The 18058-nt window shown below is 37.6% G+C and overlaps 1 protein-coding gene across 4 annotated transcripts in view; it reads left to right on the forward strand.

Annotated features, from left to right (window-relative positions):
• The window catches only part of DNAAF4 (dynein axonemal assembly factor 4), a 47268-nt gene that overhangs the window by 20742 nt on the left and 8468 nt on the right, over window positions 1-18058 (forward strand). The window contains exons 6-11 of one of the 4 annotated variants that reach the window (XR_012073294.1): window positions 93-202; window positions 10991-11144; window positions 12128-12233; window positions 14233-14362; window positions 16907-17053; window positions 17700-17809. Coding sequence is in view for 3 of the 4 variants with exons in the window: in XM_006210952.4 (XP_006211014.3) it covers window positions 93-202; window positions 10991-11144; window positions 12128-12233; window positions 14233-14342 (480 nt within the window). In the remaining variant the exon portion in view is untranslated. The other 3 variants (XM_072962389.1, XM_006210952.4, XM_006210953.3) reach the window with 3 other exon arrangements.

Raw genomic sequence — 18058 nt, forward strand, 5'->3', positions numbered from 1 at the left:
ATTTCCATCTCATGTAGGAAGACGGAAAATGTACAAGTAACTTGATAAAATAAGATCTATGTGTCCTTCAGTAGCCTGCACTCTCATTACAGTGGCTACACAAACAAGCAGAGGCACGAAGAGCAATGAACGCTGATATTCCTGAGCTTAGTGATTTAAAAGAAGAGGAAAAGAACCCAGAATGGTTGAAGGACAAAGGAAAGTAAGTTGTCTGAACTCTGGCCATAAGATTTATAATAAATTTACATAGATATTAATACTTGCCACATTTTCTAGATGTCTTGACGTGTGGTGGTTTGGGAGAAATAATACAAATAAGCTAAGTAGGTAGTCATGGCCTCCATATTAAAAAAGTCAGATCTAATAGGAATTAAATAAGGCTCTTATTTTTATTTGCTTTTGTATTTAAATGTCATGGAAATGAAAAATATGACATCTTTTGGATTGTTTATTAAAACCCCTTTTAAAATCACTTAACATTGAACATCAGCCCTTCCTGATACTTCCCTTAAAATCATGGTTCTTTAAGACTAGGGCTACTTTGATTAGTCATATCCATATTTAAAAGATTATCAAATATCTTATAAATTATCATTTTGTATGTAGGCAGTCCTGTTATTTATATGTGTGTGAATTTTATACAGTTGTCAGAAACAATAAATTCTGGTACATTCTGTGGCAATTTGAGTTCATATTTTGAGGCAACTGTAGATAGTATTTACTATATCTCATTATGTGTACTTTTGTATCATTTTCCTAATACTGTCATAGAAAACTACTACAAATTTAGTGGCTTAAAACAATACGAACTTACTATCTTACAGTTCTGGAGGACAGAAGTCCAAAATGGGTTTTACTGGACTGAAATTAGGGTATCCTTTGCGATCCTTCTGGAGGCTCTAGGGGAAACCTGTTTCCTTGGGTTTTCCAGCGTTGAGGCTGCTCACATTCCTTGGCTTATGGCCCAGCCAGCAGTAGCATCAGTCTGCCCTCTGCTTCCATAGTCACGTCTCCTCTGGCTCTCTTGCCTCCCTCTCTCTTTTGTGAGGACCCTTGTAATTACAGTAGTCCCGCTTGCATAATCCAGGGTAATCTCCTACTTCAGGATCCTTAATCATATCTGCAAGGTCCTTTCTAACTAACCATTTTAGTTACTATATGCATAGGTTTGGGGGATTAGGATGTGGACATCTTTGGGAGGGGCAGTTATCTGTCTAACCACAAAGTCTCTATTTTTCTTTTCTCATCTTTTGTCTCTTCTTTCTTGACCTTTTCTCCTATCTAATACAACACCAGAGATTGATTTGTGGAGTTGAGCTGGAGTTGATCATTTTTCTGATGTTCAGAAGCCCAGGGCTGACAGGTTTGTTCCTCCTACTCCCAACAACAAAATCCTACAAGATCCTCCCTTCTCTTTCTCCTCTCCCCTTCTCTTCTTTCCTCCCTCTCCCCCTTCCTCTCCATTTATTGATCCATTAAATCAACATCTACTGATTGCTTGCTGTTTGCCGGACTGTAGGCAAGGCTGTGAACCACGGAGATCAGTGGAGGAGAGAGACACATACTGATACTTGAAACACTGTGTGAGAAGTACAGTACATAGAAAGAACAAGGGAAAATGAGAGTACAGAAGAGGGATACCTGACCTTAAAGTAGGGAAGACGGTTGCAGGAAGAACTTCCTGGACATAGTACCTGGGCTCCTCTTGATGATAAGCAGGAGTTTGAGGAGGAAGGGAGAGAAAGGCATTTATTTTAGGCAGAGGAGACAGTATGAACAAAAGCTCACAGACAAGAATAGTGTCAAACTATAGTCAGGAATTATGGGTAGTTTATTTTTTGCTGAAGCATAAAAATTTATGCCAGGAGTAATGCCGAATGGACCTAGAAAAATAGGCAGGTGCCTTGTGTACTTCGTTGAGATTCTTATATTTTATCCTGTAAAGGTAGGGGGAAGTGTATTGCAGAAATCAGGGCAGAGGTTTGAACTATGAAGTTGTTGCAGGGCTGGAGAGGAGGACGATTTGAGAAATGCTCAGGAGGTAAAACAGGGAGAAGTTCTCGTGTGATTGTTGGGGAGTGAGGATGGTGGTGCGCGACTTCTGGGTTTTAGTATGAACGATGGATTGTATGATGCCACCAGCTGAATTAGAGGACATCGGAAGAGGGGCTAGGAAGGAGGGAATGCAGGTAAGTTCAGTTTTGACTGTGTTGAGTTTGACATGTCTCTCGGTCAATCTAGGGGACAGTGTAGAGCAAGTGTGAAACTCAGGGGAGAGGCCAGCACTATAGATGTAGAGTTGGACGTTATCAGCATTTACATAGCAGTTAAATTTGTAAGAGTAGGTGAGATATCCAAAAAGAATGTGTAGCCCAGGGGAGCATTGGCCTGAGGATAAAACCCTGTGACCTACCAACATTTGAAGATCTGGGAAAAGAAAGGAATATCCCAAAATACTCCCAGAAGCCAATGGAATAGAAACTTTAAGGAAAGAGTTTTTATTTTGTTTTGTTCTTCAGTAAGAATAGAAAAGGTTTGAATAGATGTGCAGGTGGTGAGGTGATTGAAATGTCCTCAAGAAGAGTGGATAAAATTGGGTCATGGCCAAGGGTGGATAGATTATCTTGATTTTGTTTCTGTTTTTCCTCTTGTTAAAAGTTGCATTCATTTTTACATTTTATAGCAAAATATATCTTCAGAAAAAAATTTACACTGCATATTAAGTGAAAGTCCCCTTTGGTTTTCACCCAGTCTGCTGGCCTCTTACCTACCCTGTATCCAGTTTTAGGTGTATCCAGTCTAAATCGTTACTTTAATTGCATTTTCTTTAAGTTGCCATTGTCATAATCACAGTTAATATGTATCTTGTGATAGGTACACGAGCTTCACATACACCATCTCATTAAATCCTCACAACTGTAGTTGGCTAGGAACCACTGCTTTTGTACCCATTTAACAAATGTTTATTGAGAAGCCAGCATCTTTACACAATAGCTCTTTTAGTTTCTTTAACAATCTGACTCATTGAGTATTATTATCTTTATCCCCATTTTACAAATGTAGAAACAGGGCTAGAGAGGTTAAGAAACTTGGCTAAGGTGGTAGTTAATAAGTAGAACCAGAATTCAATCTTGGGTCAATATGATTATGAAGCTTGTGTTCCAAATACGGCTGTCCACCTCTGACAGATGAAGAAAATCTTCCTGCCCGTTTGTTCCAATTGATCAGCCTTAGTGAAAGCAGCCCAGGTGGTGTGGCTGTGAATCGCTCTTCCTGGCTGCCTGGAGTGCTAAAGTGTGCATAGCTGAATGTGCTGTCCTGTTGATTGGTTACTGTGGTCTAGAAAATACTGAGAAGTTGACTTGGAATAAATGGAGATACTTTGTTTTCTGAGATGGAAGGGAAGAAAGTGAAGATAAGTGTGAAACTAGATACATTTCTAACAAAAATTGCTGAGTGGGTACTGTTGAGGGCTCTCCTAGATAAGAGAGCATGAACTCATAGAGATGCTAGTCAGTACAGCTCTGTGATTTATCTTCTATAGTGTTTAGTCTTTTGGATTTAAGAGTAGATCATTGAGCTAAGGTTGGAGTTTTGACTCACAAGTACAGTAGAAGGCTAGTAGCACAAGGGACCAGATTGCTCATAGAAAAATAACTCAGATATTTAGCCGTGAAATCTAGGCTGGGCTAGAAAGGAAGAGATATCGTGAGGGGCCCAGCGGACTAAGAGAAAACAGAGCATTTAAGAAATTAGAGGGGAGGGGTGGGTATAACTCAGTGGTAGAGCATGTGCTTAGCATGTGCAAGATCTTGGGTTCAATCCCCACTGCCTCCACTAAAAAAAAAAGGAAGAGGAAGAAGGAGAAAAAAAATCATTAGAGGACCCTATAAGGTTGAAGATTGAGTATAAAGGGAAAATTGGCAGAATAGAAATTTCTGGTCAGTGGTTGGGATTCCAGAGGTTAATATCACTGACGTGGTGCAGTTCAGATGATGACAAAGTTCAAGATGTGGCCCAGGAAATGGGTAGCAAAAGTGGAGCTGAAGGGATGGTAATTTGAGTTAAGGAGTTCCAGGTATTTCGAGGCTAAATTGATAAATAAGTCATATATATAAACTGTAGAATCTTCTGAAATTATGGCATAAGTTGGGATGGATACAGGTGCTGGGAGGCAGGTTTCAAAGCCCTCAGTGAAAAAGAGAAAAATGATTTTAAAAAGCCAGTTAGATGACAGTGACTAGGAGGCTATAGGGTAAAGATGTCAGAAGTCCCAAAGGATGATGCTGTTTACATCAAGGCAGAGTTACAGCTTGGAACTAGCAGAAGTGAGTCTGGAGAATGCCAGTTCCCTCCCCTGACATGGGGAGTGGGGGGCCTCAGTAGAGAGGGTGGTAGAGATAGCACTGCCCTCCAAGAAGAGCCAGGTTTATTTTAGAAAGCATCGGGTGGAAAATTTGAGGATTAAGGAAGGATTGGGTTGGGAGGGAAAGTCAACTGTGGCAGAATCAGGAGTAACAAAGTGTAAAGGAAGCGAGGAAGAAGAGAGTAGGAAAGGCCAGCAAACTGGGATGTTTACATGAGGACAAGGAAGAGCATGCTTTTTGATCAGAACCCAAAAATAGCAGGGTTGCTGGACGTGGTTGGAAGGTCGTTTGGCACAAAGTCTTCCAGTGCTGGGACTGGCTAAATGTCCTAGGCAGTGTTCGGTCTGGTCTTATTTCTGATATAATAATGACATGATTTGGATTTAAGAATCAAAAGGGCAGATAAGATCATTGAACTAGGGTTGGAACTTTTGACTGACAGCAAAAGACTGGTATGTGTGTTTGTGTGTGTATATGTGTGTGTGGTTGCTGGCAAAAGCAATGAATTGGCAACAACCTAGTGCAAAGTGTACTTTGTTGCAGTCAGGTGTGACTTGTAGATTGTAATCACTTTAGTGTCCTTTTTTTCTTTTCTTTTTTTTTTTTTTTTTGGTACCATTTTGCCTTATTGCCTCCAATTGGGTAGAAAAAGAAAGAGATGCAAAATAAGAGGAGAGGAAGAGAGTTAAAATAAGGAGAGATGGAAGAGAACTTAGTAACTAATGACACCCAGAGAAACAGAGCAGAGTACAGTTAATTACAGTGCCAAGTACAAACAGATAAAAGGAAAGGTAAGAATTATTAGAGAGAAATGTATCCTCTTTTGCAATGTAAGGCAGTACAAAAGATAGAAGCGCACATAATAGAACCCATTCAGAAACAGCTTTGAATTTAAGCCAAAGGATGAAATACTTCCATCTCCTGAGACTTTGTTTCATGGTAGCTTTCTCTATTTACACTGGCAAAAACAGGCCAAGTGTCCTTACTGTGTTTAAACCTTTGGGACACTTGTTTTACAAAAGGGTAGAAGTGGGCAGGCCTTCCAAAGGCGCAGTCGCTTCAGGAAGCTGTGTAAGGGCTTATATCTACTCAAAAAGGCTCTTAGAAAAAGCCACAGAATGTTTTCATTTTTCTTTACCTAGCCTTCTACAGCCAGCTCTTAGTTGTCAATGCCAAATCACCTTTCAGGAAAATATATAAGCTTAGGTAATTTTCTTTGCTCATTAAAGCATTTTACCTTTTCCAATTAGCAGTGTACCAGAAAGCTTTTTACTGAGAACATCTCACATAAAACAGAGTCTAGATGCTCTGATTTAGATACTCGCATGGTATGATGTTGTTTAACAGCCTTACATGACTCAGAATCTGTAAGTGACTCTAATAGCTACCCTTCCAGACCCTTGTGATCACATAAGGTGTGATTGTTGTTCTGTCTCACCGATGTTTCTCTGTGCTTGGACCCCCCTGTCTTAACCCCAAGCTGCAAGCTCCTTCTTCCCCCCACTGTAGGACCACTTGAATCGCATCTGCATACCTCACTCTCCACAGCAGATTCTAATGTTAGATAGGAGGAGATTAAGGATATACACCTCTACAGTCCAGCAGCCAGCATCGTGTTACTGTTGTTACATAAAATCACCTAACTAGTTCCAGTATCTGAATTTTCTTTTTTTTTCTCTCGTGGCCTAAGTGCCAGATTTTGTAGCCTGCCTACTCTCCAGTCCTTTTAAGACTGAGGCTCTGCTTTGGTTTTACTTTTTCTCTTACCACCCAGGTTAATTCTGCTTCTGAACCCTTGGTCTGTAGGTAGGTCCCTGCTGCTTGCTGACTGACTGACCTAGTACCAGCTTGTGCCAGTCTGGGTTTCTGTTTGCCTGCTGTTTGTGAATTTTCTGAGGCTGGATTCTGCCTGCCTGTCTGGATGTCCTTTTACTTCATGTTAGATTTTTTCATACTGATCGTTGACCACCTGTTACCATCTTCTCCCAACACAGAATACAGTTCTACTTGCCGAACTGAATTTTCTCCAATTTTTTGGTTTGAACCCATGCCCTGGCAAGAACTGTGACGAGGTAGCCTACCATAATTTCATAGATGCTAGTGGAAGCCAGGAGACTCATTAGTCAAGACAAAGGACTTTATAACATGACTTTCATCTTGGTTCCCTTTGCCCCTCCAGTCCTGTGGGGCCAATGCAGAGGTGGGCCCAGGTGGATGCTGTACACACAGTAGGTTTATGCCATAACTGAGAAAGCCAAGCTTGAGGAACACAATTTTTTAGAAAAAGATTGTAAGCAAACCTGTCCAACCTTTAGCTTCACAAGGAGATACTGACTTTATTACACTGAGCAGCAGACATCTCTGCTCTTTGCCCCAGAGAGAGACACTGTCCCTGACTTCAAGGCTGTGCACCATCCAGACATCTGTGAAAAGATAGTCCCAAGCGAAAGCTGTCAGTGCATCTGACGTAAAACATGAAGGAACATAAAAGACCCCTGGAGAACTGTCTCCCTGTATCCTCCTGTACCCACCTCCTGGCAGAACAGATCTGCCAAATCTGCCTTGCTCTGCTGCAGGTTTTACAACTCTCTTTGTTTTTAGAGACAAGATTTCTTATGCTGCTACCTTTTGCCAGCCTTCAAGAAATTTAGAATACATATTCTAAGATGACCTCTTTGACATAATTGTAATTTTGTTTGTTGACTGGTTGTATGCATTTTACAGCCCATGCTATTCTGCTGCAGGACAGTCCCTCTTCTGGCCTAACCTGTCATTTTATTTAGTATGCGGCAGCCTCCTCCTCCCGAGTGCTGAATTGTACCGGTGGTGTTCCTTCACTGCAGTGCACTAATACTTAATTCTAGAAGCTCTCGAGATACCCAGGAATGTTTTCCACCCCTACAAGATGCTGAAAGAAACAAGAGACCTTAAAAGTCCTTTGAGGGGCAGGTGGCTGTTCAAGTTCCTATTGCCCACAAAGTGGAGCTGTTCTGTCTTGTGTTGGAATGTGTGGTTCTCCCTGCTCCCATGGCTGTCTCGAAGCCCCACGACTTTGGATTTCTCTTAACTCTTCTGCCCCCTTTTTTACTTTCCTCCACATTGCTTCTTTCTGGGGGTGGGGATATAGCTGAATGGTAGAGCATGTGCTTAGCATGTGCAAGGTCCTGGATTCAATCCCCAGTACCTCCATTTAAAAACCAAACAAGTACATTGCTTCTTTCTTATCACTCCTGCCTCTTGTAGCTTCTCCCATGCCTAAGGCTTTCCCAAAATGTTTGGCCCTTTTGGCCGTTGCCAATCAGGATGTTTCTTTGTTTACAAAGGCAAACCGATCAGTCATCATAGAAATGACAGGAGTGCGTGTTTGCAGTTGTCCATGTCTCTTTTGCTCTCTGTGCAGTCAGTACAGTAAGCACTGAGTATGTGCTGAATGACTACTTTTGCATAATTCGTTTCATGGGCATTGCTTTATTTGGAGCCATCACAGGAGACACTGGTTATTAGCTTCTCTGTTTAAATTTGGTGTTCAAAGGCTATTGCCCTTCAGACAGGTTTAATTTTTTTCCCTTCCTTTTGAAATTCAGCTGTTTCTGAGTTCAGAACCATTTTGAAAGTCATAAAGCAAATGATGCTTTATTGCATGTTTGTACTGGTGTTGAACTGTAAAGAATGTAATGTTCAGTTGGTTTTATATTTTAATATATATATGTAAACATTAAAAATTTTTTAATACTTTATATTTTTTGCTGTTATGCCTCCTACAGTATTCTTTTAATACTGCTCATTGTAAGCTCTTTTTCCCTTAGAACCTAGGAGAACTTTTCTGATAAAACTGTTGTATTATAAAACTATAAACTTACACTAAAGATGAAAAATAGAACTCCAAATGTATGTATTACTATAAGGTTTGTATAGATACAGACCAACGGCATAGACAGCCCAGAAATAACCCTCATGTGTGAAAATCATATGGTCAAATGACTTTCATCAAGGGTGCTAAGACTAGTCAATGGAGAAAGGACAGTCTTTCAACAAATGGTGTTGGAAAAACTGGATATCCACATACAAAAGAACAAAGTTGAACCCTTACCTAATACCATATGCAAAAATTAACTCAAAGTGCATCAAACAGCTAACCATAAGAGCTGAAACTAGAAAATTCTTGGAGGAAAACATAGGGTTTATTGGATTTGACAGTATTTCTTGGATGTGACTTCAAAAGCACCGGCAACGAAAGAAAAAATGGTTAAGTTGGAATGCATCGAAATTAAAACCTTTTGTGCACTAAGGACACTGTCAACAGAGTGAAAAGATAGTCCTTAGAATAGAGAAAATATTTGCAAATCACATATCTGATAAAGAGTTCATTTCCATCCAGCCACTAGGATTACTGTAACCATTTTAAAATGGTTAAAATGGTAAATTTGAAAATTAAAATTAATTTTAAAAAGAAGGTCTGTAGTAGACACAATAGGTTATCTAGCTAACATTTATTGTCTTCTTTTATCCTTGTTGGCAGAGTCCCTGTTAGTTTCAGTATGTAGACCTTGCCCATGTAGTTTAGGATGGGGACCCTACCCCAAGTTCAGGGATATTTTCTGATTGACTTCAACAGATCAGGTTATTTTCACTGCTGGGTTTGTGTGTGAGTGTGTGTGTGTGTGTGTGTGTGTGTGTGTGTGAGTGTGTGTGTTTTATATATGTGTACAGAATTTTATTATAAGCTTGTTTATAAAACCAAAGTATTGGGAAATAAAAGCCTTAAATGTCCGTCAGTAGGAGGAGACTGGTTTTAGAAATCCTTGCACAATGAGAGACTGCTCTGTAAAAAATCTTTGTAAAAATAATATATCTATATTTATTAACATGGAAAGATGGTCATATTGGTGAAATTTTTTAAAAAGTTCCCAAATTGAAATATATAGTACTGGGTAAAGGGTCACTCAAGCAAAGTCATGGAGTTTTGGTCCTTAGTCTGATTGTTGGCGCATTCTATGTGATAAATCTAAACTGAATTGTAATACCAGATAAAGTTACAGATGGGAATCAAGCTTGTGTCTCATCCATTATCTTGTGTAATCAATAAACAATTTAATATCCTCTTGAAAAAAAATTGGGGAGTGGAACTGGGGAGAGAGAGGTTGGGGAGAGAGAGATTGACAGAGAAACTGGTGGGGTTTTTTTAAGGCAAAATTTTCTTTTAAGGATAGGCATTTTTGGTCAATGAGATGGGAAAGAAGGTGAACTGGGAGATTTCTGGGCAAGGTTTTCTTGCTCTCACGGAGCATATACCAGAAGATACTGTCCCATTTTCTTCAAATGGATGTGCCTGCATGTGGCACCTTCTACTATGCATGAGGAATGCCAGCCCCAGGGGGAAGTCACTGCTGGCTCCAGTGGAATGGAGAAGCGGGGAGGCCTTGGTGACATCCTTGAGCTGCTGATCGCATTGGGCATGGAGCCTTTCCCTGTGAACTTTTTTTTAATGTGAGGTGATCTGTTTCCTTCCATGTTTAAACCAGTTTGAGTTGAGGTTCTGTTACTTACGGTTAGAAACACCCTAGCTGATAGGAGGCATTTCAGAAACTGTTCCCGCAGAATTAGCTTCTCTAGTCTGTGCAACTAATTTTAAACTGGAGTCAGGCTTAGGCTAGATGTCACAGTGGTGTCATTTTACCTTGCACTCATGATTCACTGGGTTTACTTCTGATGTCATCACATTTAATATTCTAGACTGTAAAGTATATCGTACAGTCAGCTGAAAATGAATACAAAGTGTTATTTAAATGGCACTTTAATATTTGGCAAACTATTTTCTATTTTCCTTATGTTTATGCGTTTTTCAAAATACCAGGAATTGTACACGAAAAACAAAAAAGAAACTTTGCATTTAAAATAAGTACTTTAATTATGTATATTTCTTTATTTGAAGAGAATTTTGGAAGATCTGACCTGAAAGAGTGTATTTATTAGGATTCTTTTGTTTGCAAGTAACTGAAAACCCCACTTTAAACCGGCTTAATGTTAAACGGTATTTATTGGCTTGTGCAACTAAAAAGCTAAAGGGGTGTTACATTTCAAGTAAAGCTTGATCCAGCAGCTTAACTGTATCACCAAGGACTCAGATTTCCTTCTGCTTTTTTATTCTTTTCATAATTCCATAGTATCAGCTTATTCTAGTGCTAGCTCCTACAAGGATGTTAAAAATGGTCAACAATTTGGGCTTGTGTGCTTTCTTCATTTATATCCAGCAGGGGGAGTTTTCCCAATTTTTTTGTTCTCCAACTTTGAAAACAAAATCACAGGCTTCATTCTGAATAGACCAGTTTAGGTCATAAATCCATCCCTGTGTCAATCATTGTAGCAGAGAGGATGGAAATATGCCTACTGGTTTAAGCTACTGCTCGGCTACCCTTGGAGGTGAAGGTGAGGTCAGCCATTCAGATGACATACTGATGTGTGGAGGAAAGGTGGAGTTAGTGCCTCCCACAGTGTCCATTGTACAAGGAATAGAAAAGGAGGTGAGCCATCCATCCCCTCTGCCAGGTATCATTAGGCATTATTTCTGTGTTTCTTTTCAGTGTTAATTACATTGTTTTTCTTTTCTGTGTTTGTCTCCTTAGTAAATTGTTTGCAACAGAAAACTATTTGGCAGCTATTGATGCATACAACTTAGCCATAAGACTAAATAATAAGATTCCACTATTGTATTTGAATCGTGCTGCTTGCCACCTAAAGCTAAAAAATTTACACAAGGCCATCGAAGATTCTTCTAAGGTACATGTATCTATTTATTTACATGTGGGACTTTAAAATTGATATGCTGCTGTTTATTGGTTTAAATGATGCCCTTATCTTTTGCCAATTAAATTTAAATTTGAGATGGCAGGATTTTAAGAATCATCTTGCTTATTACATCTTTTTCCTTAAAAAATATTTTTTAAATAGACAAGGAACTAGTGTATCTAGAGATTTCAAGTCAGATTAGAGATCCCCTATCAATTGTTACTGTATTGCCTTGTTGTATCAGCTGAAGTTAAGAAAATTAGTAAATGGTTGTCAGTTTGTGTTCACCTTTTTTATTAAAGTTTTGCAGACTTAATGCAAGGTGGAAAGGCGAACACTTCATGTCACTACCACTTGCACAGTAGAAGGATATCTCATAATCATTTTCCCGTTTGCAGAGTAACTCAGTATCCTAATTTCCATAATTAATGTCATGTCATTATCTTAAATGTCTAGTTTTTTGCCTTTTATTATATAACACAGTAACTTGTTTTAAGGGAAATCACATGAGAAACCTCTTATGTGGCTCCTTGAGATTGAGAATATGGAAGAAACATTCAAGTCTTAATGCTTTGATCTCATTAAGCTATTAAAGATCCGACAGTATTTTTACGATCCAGTTTTCCTTTCTACTAGCACAATTTCATGCACAAACAAAAATTTATTGAATGAATGAATAAACCGAGTCACCCAATTTGAGGACAGAAGACCACAAATGCTATTTATTCATCCCTGTAAAGGCTTCAAATGATAAACCAAACCATAAGTTTGGGGGCAGGGATATGAATCTCATACAGGAACAGTTAAGCAATTCCTAAACTTGTTCAACATAAATGTATTTGATAAATTTCTGTCCCAACTAAGCCAAAAATTTAGGTGGCTGAGGGCTTGAGGCTTGTTTTTAGGTTTTTATCATGTTTTTCCTCAAGTTTAAATTAGGAAATTACATCTTTCCCTTGTTGTTGTTTTGTAAGGCACTAGAATTGTTGACGCCACCTGTTGCAGACAATGCTAATGCAAGGATGAAGGCACACATACGACGTGGAACAGCATTCTGTCAACTAGAATTGTACATAGAAGGTAAGAAATTGATAGAAATGTTATAAGTTCCAAGTTATACTGTGAAGAAAAAGTCAATTGGGATTATTCTAGGTGATTCCATTATTTTACATTTTTAGCATTGAATTTATTCTTTGCAATATACCTGACAAAACAAAAAATGATTTGAAATATTTAAAAAAATCATTGTTGTAGAAAGGAATTAAAACAAGGTATGAAATCAACTATACTTGAAAAAAGAAAAAAAACAAGATGTGAACAAGTTAAGGTCTAGGGAAATAATGCAGTGTCAGACATTTTTATGGAAAGATGTGTGATAAAGAATATAAATGAGTCACTTAAGATATAATGGAAAAGTTTTTGAAATTTTATTTTATTGAGTTATAGTCAGTTTACAATGTTGTGTCAGTGTCCAGTGTAGAGCACACTTTTTCAGTTATATGTAAACTTATGTACATTCATTGTCGCATTCTTTTTCACCATGAGCTGATATAATGGAAAGTTTAAAATGAGCTTCTTTGGTCTTACACACACACAGACACTACATACGTACATAAGCTCAGAAATAACTGATCTGCGACAACGTATGATCAGTTGCTTATTTTTGTGAAACTGTACTAAAGTTTGTAATTCAGTCCCATGTATATAGAAGCCATAGCATTTAATTCATTTTCATAGCTTTTCACTTTTACTGTATTTAAGGACTGTCTGCACTTACTCATGTTGCCCCAGAGTCCTCTCTTCAGTGCTCCTCTTCCAGTACCTCCCTTCGATGCCTGTTCAGTTCCCCCTCATTCAGGGCCTGGAGGCCTACTCCTGATGATGTCTTGCCAGGGAATGGACTCTAGCTTATAAAGCTTAATAATTTTTGACTTGTTTGTAAGATTGTTTCTGCCATTTTTAGAGTTTTCTACCCAGAGTATCCAAATTAGGTTTATATGCCTATTCGTTTTTTAGAGTCTTACCCAGCTTCATGAGGAGAAAAATTATTAAGACATGAATGAAACACTGTAAGCATTCTTTAGAAATTATAGCATCATAGACCTTTTTGAGCTAAAAGGACCCTTCATTTTTAAAGATGAAGGAATGGAGGCTTGGAGAAGTTAAGTGATTGGCCTGAAGTGGCACAGCAGATCAACAGCACTTAGAACTCAGGTTTACCTACTCCCAAAGAAATTCTTCCCACTGATTTTTTTGGTAGAGATTTAGGTTCAGTTACTTATTTTTAACAACTAGTCCACAATGCTTTCCTTTTTAACCAATTTTCTTCAAAGAAACTCTGTAGATTGGATAACTACCCAAAAAAAGCACAAATATTAGTGTATAAATTATATAAAGTATGGATTGAATCTACTAAAATTGTTTTTTAAAATCCAGAATTTTGAAATAAGATGACATTTATTACTTTTTCATTGAGATGATAAAAAATGTCTTTTTTTTAATAGACCATTACAAGGTATTGAATATAGTTCCCTGTGCAATATAGTAGGACCTTATTTTATTTATTTTTTTAAGTCTTATTTTTTATTGAAGTGTAGTTGATTTACAATGTTAGTTTCAGGTGTACAGCAAAGCAATTCAGTTTTACATATATGTACACACATAGATACATTTTTTCAGTTTATTTTCGATTACGGCTCATTACAAGAAATTAAATATAGTTGCCTCTGTTTTACAATAGCTCCTTGTAAAAATGTCCTTTTGATATATGAGTTTTGAGTCCTATACATGCTTTAATGAGTTTAAATTGTTAGCTTATTTGTTCTATTTAAAACAACTGCTTCTTCCTGAATCCTGAATGAAATCATTATAATTATTCCTGAAATTACTGAAAAATTTCTTCTGTCTCTTAGAGATACTACCAGGTATGTGAAGATGGGAGTCTGATTTAAAACCTGATACTTGCCCTGAACCATGGACTTAGTGATTCTTTTTGTTTTTTTAAAAATACTGTCTAGAAACTAGATAACACAAGTATTTATAAAATATTTTATTGATCATCATTGCTGTGTAAACATAGGCCTACAGGATTATGAAGCTGCCCTTAAGATTGATCCATCCAACAAAATTGTACAAAATGATGCTGAGAAGATTCGGACTATAATTCAAGGAACAGAACTAAAATCTTAATAACTACTGGAAACAACTAGGTATGGTACTGGGCGTTGTTCTAAGTTTTACAGACATACCTGGAGGTGTTAGGAATCTGTACGTATTACGGCTGATTGTGCAGAATCACTTTCTCTTTAGTTCTGTAGAGGGCAGAATACTATAAATCTGTAGAAGATGGAATGTTTAATTTGGTATCTGAATAAGTAAATCAAAATAAGAATAATCTATTTTAATTCTTTGCTTCATATTACTACATAATTTAATTATATATTGTTTGTTACTGAATTCAGCTTGCCCTAATAACTACTAACAAAATATTTGTTGGTGTGACTACTAGGACATTTGCTGTTTCATTTTTAACAAGGTAGAAGTTTAAAAGATCGTGTTTATAAAGTATTTTGTTTGGATTAAATGCACTATTTAATTGTCTGAATCATAAATATTGATGTTTTCACTTAGTTTTCAAATGCACAGACCCTTTAAAAAAAAACTACTGCTCCACCCCCTGTTGTTTGGGGTTAGACCAGTTTACCTTAGTGAAACAACTGTTTGGAAAACCTTATCTTTAACTTTGGCACTGTTCACCAAAGCATTCATCATATTTCATAACACTATCTGGTGGTGATAAGTTTTCTGGTGAGATTGTTTTCTAGTACCTTCAAGTACACAAGGGGGGAAAAAGACAGCAAAGGGTGGAAATGTTAGAGTATTCCACTCCTGGCAGTGGACTGCACCACCATTTGTGTTGTAGCACTGTGATGAGGCAAGCAGGAAGCAAAACCGGGACAGCTTCCCTTTTGCATCTAATAGTTGTTACAATTCTCTGATTATATTTAGAGGGTTTTTAGGAAAACAATTTTTAGGAATAAATTGTTATGGTATGTGGTCATCTACTGTCATTCAAGTGGATCATAATACAACCTCTTTTCTTTTTTTAATGCAATATTTTTTGAATATGTAAGATATCGTAGCTCAGCAATAGTGAAACTTTTACATCTACAAAGCGACTTTTGATAACTTCTGTAGCAGTCCTGACCTTCTGTTGAGGCAGGATTGCTTTTTCTCATAGTCAACCCTGGTTTGTTTTGATTTTGAAAAATAAATGTAACCAAAATAAAAGTGATTCTTCTGTGTCTCAAGTACCAATTTGACATTTAAAGACAGTAACCAACCTAGTCTTTCCTCAGGCTCTTTCTCTTATCCTCTCAACAGAAAACAAAAAACTGGGCCCAATAGCTGCCCTAAGGGCAAAAGATGTGTTTCTGGAGGTGGTAGAAGGGATTCTTAAGTACTTATTTATTATTTTGACTCTATCCTCTAAGTAAAGTCTTGGTTTAAAAGCAACAGATGATCACTTGTTTTCGTGAAATACTTGACTTCTTTTGAACAATCTTCTATTAAGGGACTTTTGTCTTAGACTGAAGTAGTGATAGAGTTAAAATATAGATACAGACTTCTCATTTCACTTATGATAAAAACATGCCTCCCAAATAATAGTGTTATCATTAAAACCTATGAATAAAAGATTGTTAAAAGAAAAAACTGTTATGGTAGTTCTTTTCTTTTTCTAATGCCAACCATTTGATTGAAATTAATCTTAAGATACCAAGAGGAGAATAAGGTAAATAATAGCCATTACATTTGTTGTAATGTAAATTGGAGTTCTTTAATCCCCTACTACTGTGTGATGATTTACACATAAATGTTACCCGAACGCTGGGTTCACCTGTTGGTGGGTGTTGAGCCACAAGACACAACCAAGGCAAAGAGCAGAAGGAAGGATTTAATACTTGCAGCAAGTAGGAAGAACCCCAGGGATCTTTCCCAAAGCAATGTCTCCTGAAACAGAAAAATCAGGGAAGTTGTAAGCCCAGGGTACATGCATACTCATGAAAGGGCCTGGGCAGAGAATTTAGCAGAGAATTGGCGTAAAGGTGAACAGAGTCCAAGATTTAGATGATTGAAGTCATGAGGGTCAGAGTCAACATCATCAACCCTTAGTTTTCACCAGATCTGGTGTTCGAGCCCTCTAGGGGTTAAATTCTGGAAAACGGCTCAAGAAAGTGCTTCATCTTTAGTAAAGGCTAATCTTTACTATTGAAACAGAACTGGGAGTCTTTATTATCTGATTTGTTATCTTTGCTATTGTTACTTCTCTTTCCTGATAAGAGTCCTTTGTTTTTTTTTGTTCTTTTTTCCCTTTAGGTCATTATGACTGAGACCTGTTCAAGGGCAAGCATTGTGTCCAGGCTTAGATCACAAAATGGCTAGGCCTGAAATGGCTTCTCTTATGTCAAGAAGCTATATCTGGTTCTTTTTCCCCAGGCACCCCCTCCCCTATCTGCTTCCACAAGGATGAGGTGTAGTTGAAAAAGTGGCTCAGAGGAGTCTTTAGAATTTGGTCAAGGAGAGACCACTTGTCAGTGGCAAGCCATGTACTTTCCAACAAACCTCATCTATTTGGAGAAAAAGGGCAAAGGATTTTTGCACACACCATCAGGGGAAAAGGTTAGGAGGTGATTTCCCAAGAAGCCTGGCAACAGGGGTGTGTTTCATTACCTTATGTAATTGTTCTGGCTCAGTCTCAGACAAAGACCCAAGAGCATCCTCAAGAGCTGACCCGTCTCCGAGGATCACACGCACATTAACGAAGCTCTGGAGAATGAACAAGACAGACTGCCTACTTATTATTAATTCATAATCGGAAATTGAGGACATTCATGGTCACGGTAGGTCATATGACAATTCATTTCTCTTTATAAGCAAACTATGTATCAGGTAAATCAGATCACAGAGTTGCTTGGCAAACATGAACGCAGAACAAGGATAATTAGTTTGATGAATGGAATGTATCATAGCATCATGCATTCCAACTCCCCGTAACAGGCTTCTTCATTCCTACAAAGCTTAGGATAATTCCCTCAAGGCTTACTTCACTGTAACTAACTCTCCTGTACTAACAATAAAACCAGGTTAATTTTAAAAGTCATTACCAGGTTACCAGCATCTTCTCTTTAACATGTGATTTCCCCTTCTTAAATGTTTTAAAGGCATATGACCCTGAGATCATCTATCAAGATATTCTCTTTAAGGAACTGCTGTTGACGATACTTACAACATACTTCCTTTTAGTCTTTTTATGACCTAAATAAACATGGTTTTTGTTTAGTAAACAAACTGCTCAGTATAGTACCTAGAACATAATAAACTCAGAATAATTTTGAGCTATTATAGTTAGTAATAAAGCTAATCAATATCATTTGGTCAAATATATTAATTAGATTCTTCATGGAGTAAACTATATTTATGATAATCTTTTAGTTTATAGCTAAAAGAGGAAAAAGTCCTAACCAAACTGATAAAATATTCCTCTAGGAAGAAAAGCCTTCAGTTTCATTTAAAGCTGAGAGCTCATGCCATATTTCCAGAATTGATGAGTCAAGAAATGGAAGTAAAACTTCAAATATTCTGATAATTGTGTAAAGGTAGGAAAGTTTGCCTAAAGTATGTGAGTTTTTTAATTAATGTGCTTTAAATATTTTCCAGGAGAGTTGATTGTTTAAACAGGTATCTGAAATGGAGTCTTTTGAGGGGGGTGGTAACAGAGTATGTTTATTTTTTACATTTTAGGATAGCATATTCCAAATGTACTGCTTTATTTAGTATATCTCGCAGAGTAGTTTAATTAATACTTTACAGCCAATATGCTAATGATTCTTATATGTTGTTCTTAT

This window comes from Vicugna pacos, chromosome 6 (assembly GCF_048564905.1).
Source record: "Vicugna pacos chromosome 6, VicPac4, whole genome shotgun sequence".
In the NCBI taxonomy this organism is placed as follows: Eukaryota; Metazoa; Chordata; class Mammalia; order Artiodactyla; family Camelidae; genus Vicugna; species Vicugna pacos.